The 7608-nt window shown below is 35.7% G+C and overlaps 1 protein-coding gene across 1 annotated transcript; it reads right to left on the bottom strand.

The window, feature by feature from the left end:
* Nucleotides 1–2481: 2481 nt before the first annotated feature.
* LOC110195092 (olfactory receptor 52E4-like) lies at nucleotides 2482–3417 on the bottom strand. The gene is given in 1 exon segment (XM_020967740.1): nucleotides 2482–3417. A coding segment is annotated over 1 exon segment (936 nt).
* Nucleotides 3418–7608: the final 4191 nt, after the last annotated feature.

The following is a 7608-nucleotide window of genomic DNA, read 5'->3' as shown; positions in this document are numbered from 1 at the left end:
CTTTATGTACTTCATCTGCATTGTAAATGTAGTGATTGCTCTGTTCCTCCGTTTCCTCAACCACAACATCTTGGTCCTAATAGTACCTACTTCCCAGGGTTGTTGTGAAGATCAAAATTATACCCATAGAGTTATGCCCATTTTACAGTTGAGAAAATGGAGGCAGATAGAACTTAAGAAACTTGCCTATGGTCACACAGCCAGTAAGTATCTGAATCTAGATCGTAACTCAGGTTTTCTTGATATCAAGTCTTCTGCTCTATATGCTTCAGTAGCTATACTCATAGCTTGTGACATTGATCAGATCCAGGACACAACTGATTGGCATAACAGAAGCTTAGGCTAAATTCACAGAAGAAAGAATGGAGTTTGTGGAACAAAATGAAAAGTTGAGCCTAACTGTAGACTTTCTAGATTAACTTGCTCCCTAAAGTAATGTGTTTTAGATTGGGTGTTGAGTCTAGAACACAAGAGTGTCAAGGAATGAAATACAGTATGAGGAGGTACTGGGAAAGGAGTCTTGAGTGTCAATGGATACCATTATAGGTGCCTTGTTTGATCCTTTCAGCTAACTCTGGAATCTCTGGGTCATCTCCAGGTGGGATATATCCTTGCCTAAGTTGGAAAAAAGCATGAGCCTATGTGATCTGTTCACAGGTAAATGGAAAGGTACCATCCTTTACCCTTTTATTTTTTTGAAATTAAATTTTATTGATATCTCTTGTTTTTACATCACCTAAATTTTGCCATGTAGAACTTCCCTTCCCCTTGTCAGAGAGCAATTCTTAAAATTATTTTTAAAGAAAGACAGAATTTATGGAAAAGCTCAAAAAACTAATCAATATCTCAAAAAAAATGACATGATATACAATATTCTACATCTGTAGAGCTCTTCCACCTCTGCAAAGGAGTCATGGGAGGTGTCATCTAATATTCCTTCTTTGGAACCAAGCTTTTTCTTTGTAATTTTGCAATGTTTATTTTTCTGTTCTTTTATAATGGTTGATCTTTCCATTTATATTGCTGTATTCTTCATTCATCTTGTTTTATTATCTCTCTTTATTTTGCTTTCCATCTATTCATTTAAGCCTTCTCTTGCTATTAGGTTGAGTTTAGGGATTTTTGAACATGCACATTTCTATTGGAACTGGAAATGGAAGGAGAAAAGGGTAGGGTTCCAGGGATACCAGTCAGAGCAAAGAAGCCAGGAACTTAAATATCTCTTCCGATAGTTCCCTTCACTGACAGAAGAATTAAATTCTTCACATGAGGTATGGTATAATTAAGCTTGAGGAAGTCCTGTTAGTTTTAGTATACTAAAGGCCAATATAAATCAATTCAAATTAATCCCATATGTATTTATTAAATATCTACTATGGCCAAGTCAACATTGTGACACAATATCCCCAACAACTAAGTCAATGAACTGTGTTTAAGGACATGATGTCATGAACCAGGATGATAATAATCCCATTGGAATCTCCATCCTTTCCAAAATGTAGAAGAGAACTCAGTTGGATATGAATTGATTGAGTATTTAAGAGAGCCAGCAGTCTCATGCAGTATTAGGAAAAATTCTCGAACTGCTGACTCAAGGAGAAATGAAGAAGACACCCTTCTTTTTATGACCTGTGATAGACATAGACTCTATAACAGGCAGTGATAGGAGACGGAACAATAAGGGGAACATGAACTTGGTTATAATTTCTGGGATTCAAGGAGCCCCTCATTTTGTTACTGAAAAACATCATTATCATCTCCATCATCATCATCATCATAATCATGATCATTACTGTTCACATTTATATTGAACTTTCTTTTTACAAAATACTTTGATTATTATAATCCAGTAAAGATAAAAGGAGGATTATTGTTCCAATTTGACATAAATGGTAGAGCAAGGATTATAACCTAGCTCTTCATATATTAAGTCAAATGCTGTTACTGCTACACTAAGCAGCATGCCTATGGATGGGTAAATAATAGGACTATGACCATTCTTATGGTACACCCAATATTTTGCCTCACAAACAATATTATGTGCTGAGAGTGGTGAACATAATCCATATATTTCTTGACAGTACACTGATTTTTCATACAAAATTTTATTTGAGATCTATGGAATAATCTGACATTTTATCTAGAATTTCAATTTCTCTTAAAGATCAGTGAGAGAATTTTCATGTGGAGCCTTAGGGGATCTCCTCAACAAGGGTACCAAACAGTAAGGGTGACAGTTATATTTTAACTCATTCTTTTCTACAAAGCACACCCAGAATCCCATGATTTTTTGTCAAAATAATTTTATTGGTTGAATTGTGGTAGCAAACTTGAATTTCTTTACCTTGAGACAGACTTTTCCCCAAAATTTTCCAAAAGAGTTTGTCCTAAGCTTACATAATGACAAAATGATATTAGTGTAATATAATTTGTGTGCTTAGCTTATGGGTCAAATCCTGCTTATTTTTGCTTTTAAGTTTTTCAATCGGTGAAAAATTTGAGAAACCTCTCTCGTATCTGTTTAGTTTTGACCCCATAGATAATGGGGTTCACCATAGGTGGAACAAGGACATAGATATTGGCTACAAAAATATGGATAGAAGGAGCAATACGGTGTCCAAACCTGTGTGTGAGAAAGGAAAAGTAGGCAGGGGTATAAGAAATCAATATGACCCACACATGAGAGCCACAGGTGCTTAGTGTCTTAATTCTGGCTTCCCTGGAGGGCAGACGAAACACAGTATGGAGAATGAGGACATAGGAACAGATAATCAGTATGAAGTCTAGCCCACCTGTAATGAAAGCAACAAATAGACTGTAAGCTCTAGAGATCTTGGTTGGGGCACAGACCAGCTTAATCAATCCCATAAACTCACAGTAGGTGTGAGGGATGATATTAGTCCTACAGTAGGGAAGCCACCTAAGCATGAATGGATGAGGACCAAGCAGCACAATTCCACGGAGGAGGATAGCCAATCCTAGGACCTGAATGACAGTAATGGTCAAAATGGTTGAATGTCTAAGTGGGTTGCATATGGCCACATAGTGGTCAAAAGCCATGGCCAATATGATTCCAGACTCCATATTGGACAGGGCATGTATGAGAAATACCTGGGTGAGGTAGGCTTCAAAGTGAATTTCTCCATCATTAAAACAGAAGAGACCGAGCATTTTTGGCATGGTGGTGGTTGTAAGCATCAAATCTGCCACAGAGAGCATGGAAAGGAATACAAACATGGGTTCATGCAGGCTGGGATCAGTTTTAATAATGAAAAGAAGGGTACAGTTCCCCACCAGAGCCAATATATACACCAGACAGAAAGGGATAGATATCTAGATGTGAGCAGCCTCTAGTCCTGGGATTCCGAGGAGAAAAAAGCTGGTTGGATGAAGATTGGTTCTGTTGATAGCTATCATTATGGGGATCTAGGATCCTCCTCACTTTTATCTCAGCAGATCTCATAAATGCTCTAAAAAAAGAAGACTTCAGTTAATAGGTTCTATGATATTCCAGGAAGAAAGGTACAAGTTTAATGATTCAGTTATTCAAAGATTGAATCATTCAGTTATTCAAAGTGCTCTAACAGAGATTGTTCACTATTGATTAAATGAAATATCCTGCCAAGACATAGTCTTACAACTTAATTCTTCCCCCTCTCCCCCTCCACATCATTCGGACTCATTCATCTTGTCCTGTAGGTAACTAGTTTTCCTTTCATCAGCTAAGCTGGGACTTGGTTGATGCTGTCCCCTGCAAAGGTATCTCTTAGTTTATCTGTGTTCTCTACTACCAAAGACCTCAAAGAATCAAGCTGTCTGGAAAGATTTCTTTTTCTTCTTACTACTTCCAGCATTCAGGATTTTTTATGCATGTATACACACACACACACATACACACATGCACACACACATATCATATATATGTATGTAGGATATAGTTGTGTGTGTATGTGTGTATATATATTTATATACATATATATACACACACACATACCCCCATATATATGTGTGTATATACATGTATTTACATACATATGTATATAATATATATATATATATATATATACACACACACACACATACACACACATACGCACATATATCATATATATATATATAGGATATAGCTGTGTGTGCATATGTACATACTATCGATACTATTTTAAAGAATTAGATAACATGTTTATTAGGGACTCAATACCTGCCAACTACTACATTTACAATGCAGATGAAGCACATAAATATTATAATAGCTAAAGTTAGTCAGACAACTTCTCTTTGCTCTATTTTCTTTATCTGTAAAAAGAGATAGAGAAAGTAAAAACATTTTATAGATTGAGAGCTATAAGTACTCTTAGAAGTCCTAGAGCTGAACACCCCACATTTTACAAATGAAAAAAGTGATGCTAAGAGAGAACAAGTGACTTGCCTAAGCCCACACAGAAATTAAATGACTGAGGTAGGATACAAATCAAGTCTTCTTGATTCCAAGCCAGATTTATATCCACTGCACCACCTAGTCACCTCAAAGAATAATTGCAAGGGTTAAATGAAATTACATGTGGAGAGGTATCATGGCCTAGGGAAGAGACAGCCACCCTTGAAACCAAGAAGATCTGTTTTCAAGCTTCGCCTCTCACCTTCACTGGCTGTTTATTTCCAGGAAAGCAACTTAATCTTTCAGTGTCCCCAGGCAACCCTCTAAGAGAATAAATTATAGAGTAGGTGCCATCTTCATTGGTCATGCATGTTGGCCTTAAAAGAAAGATAAATGAATTTCCTGAGAATTTTAGCCTTCTAAAATTCTTACTAATATTTTCATTAATGGTAGTTCAACTATTTTCTTCATGATTTGAATTTGGCCATCCAGATTGTTAAATCACATCCTTGCAGAATTGTCTGACCCATTTTAAATATAGGGTCGAAGTGTCAGATGCCCAGGTACCTCTCTCTTACACAACCTGAAATGCCAGTCCAGATACTTGAAGAGCTCCCTCCTCCCATTAGTCCAATCACAGTCAAGGACATAACTTCCATATTTTGTTTTTCTCTTTGTAAGGTTTCAATTCTTGGAATACCTTACTCATCCATTGGACATTTACATTGTTTGGTCTTTGGAAAATATTTTCTCTCTTATTTACTGGTGCAAAGATTATGTTTATCCAATTTTCTGGGATTGAAACACTCTGGGTTGTGAAATCTCCATTCTACCCATGGAATGACGTATTGTCACCCTAGTTCCTGAACAACTTTAGACCTTTCTGACCCTGGATACACACATTACTCACTGTACTTTTTCTCTTCTTCAAAGTTTGTGCCAAACATGCATACATACATACAAACATATGTATATATGTATATCTATATGTGTATATGTTCACTCAAGATGTATACGTATGTTTATTTTTATATGTATGTATCTATGTTTTTAACATTCATTTCTGAACACACCCTTCCCCCTTCCTATGTTACTATATATTTTAACAATAAAGAATTTAAAAAATGACAAGAAAAAAAATCAGCACTAAATTTAACCTCAACCAAGTCTAAAAGCATTGACATTTGCTCCACATTCATGATACTAGTTATTCTTTCTTTGGAAGTATTTAACTGCCTAACACGCCTCACAGAGCCAAAGAAATTTTTTTTTCTTTCAGCCTCTTCTCTGTTTTCTGATGAGGCATAATTCATGTTTAGATTCCTGAGTCTTTGATGGTGAATCCCACTGACTAGATGTTTTGTCCTTCTTGAAATTTTGAAAATGAATATAACATTACACTTCTCATTATATTTTCACTCTCCTCACTTCAAGCAGTCATTCAGGGTAAAATCACCCAAATGGCATTCCTTACTCATTACCATTTTTGGGATGTTCTCCCCAATATTCTCCCAATAAAAGCAGTGACTGTATCTTCTCCTTTTTTCCATATCATCTATGGCACTATTGGGCATGATGGACATATTCAATACTTACTGAGTAAATTTGTTTTATATGGGGAGCCAACAGGGATTTCAAGAAGTAATAGAAGACATGCTTTTAAGGTATATCAGTCATTGACCATGACTAGCTGAAGATTTGACATGTGTGCAAATGAACTCAATTTATACTATGATAGTAGAAAGACCTTGAGGAAATTGAAAGGTTGTGTTAAATCACTCTTGTCTACCAAAGACAAAGAAAGAGGATTAACAAGTGAGACTGACTTAGAAGAGAATTATAGTTACTGATGAACTTCTTCTGGGTGAAGCTACTCAGCTGGATTGGGAGCCCAGATCAGTGACTTTGACCCAATATTTATCTCAGAAAGGATAAATAAGGAAAAAGGGATATTTGATTTGGGAGGGATGGGATAGGATGGAATACTCTCAGTTTATCTTCCCTCCATCATTCCTAGTATCTAGCATTGTAATACCCAAGGAAAAGATTCAATTACATTTTATCTTTAATAATTACCTTGTGTATTTAGGATGTAAAAGGAGGAGATCTCAATGTCTTAGTGACTCTTCTTAGATCTTCAAAGGAAATTGTTGAGATTTAGAACTGATAAAACAGCCCTAGCTTGCTTTTGGCAGCAGCATTTTTTTCTTCACATCAGCTTCCAAAGGTGGTATGGCTGGGCTAGGCTATTTCCTCTCCTCCAAATATGTGCTATTACCCTGGTTCTTCCCATCTCTGCTTATAGAAAACTCAAAGCTTTTTTCACATGCTATAGTCATCCCTCTCTTAGATCAAGACTTACTACCATCATAACAGGTCTTTTTACTATGGATAACACTAAAAAAAAAAGCATTTTTCCTTGGGGAAACTATCTCCAGGGAATACAAGGAGAAGCAATGGGGAAAAACGGTTTGTTCCCTTCTCTTCCTATTGTTCTGGGCCTCTGAGATGTGTCTGCAGCACTGGAGTTTCCTCCTAGACCCCAGGCAAGGTGAGTTACTTGGGATTCAATTTAATAAATGAATGAATGAATAAATAAACCGTACAACATTGAGAGTTAAGCAGCTGAGATTCCAACATGTGTTCCAATGAATTAAGACTAATATAATCATAATAATGATATGAAAACATTCTTTAAGTAAAACTACACAAGTTGAGCCTGCATCCCAATACTTCATTTACAAAATAATTAAGCACTGTATATATCTTCTTGTGATTTTATGAATACTGAAATTTAATGTATAAGATTAGTATAGCAATTTTGCTCAGGATGTTTCTATCAGAAATTCAACCAAAATAAAGATAAGAAAAATAAAATGTTAATACAGTAATGACTAATATTTATGTTGAATTTAAGGTTAGAAAAAGTGTTTAAATTGTTTCATTTGCTTGATCCTTAAGATCATGTAACTGGCATGATGATCTTTAATTGCAATGGGAAGGTACACCAGAATATGTTTTCCCATGAATCATGAGGAAGGAGAAGAAATGGAAAGAAGTGAATATATCCTATCAGTGCAAGTGAGAATTAATGACCAGATAACAAGTTTCATCCTAAGTAGTTGCTGCAAATTGTACTTTAGATATTATCAATAATACCTACTTGTGTGTCATTAGATTTGATATCATTATCATCATTGTTTCCTACCTCAAATTATTGAAAAATTACT

This window comes from Phascolarctos cinereus, unplaced genomic scaffold (genome assembly GCF_003287225.1).
Source record: "Phascolarctos cinereus isolate Bilbo 61053 unplaced genomic scaffold, phaCin_HiC Scaffold_726;HRSCAF=1367, whole genome shotgun sequence".
Classification (NCBI taxonomy): Eukaryota; Metazoa; Chordata; class Mammalia; order Diprotodontia; family Phascolarctidae; genus Phascolarctos; species Phascolarctos cinereus.
Note: the sequence above shows the minus strand (reverse complement) of the source record. Positions and strands in the feature narration are given on the sequence as shown.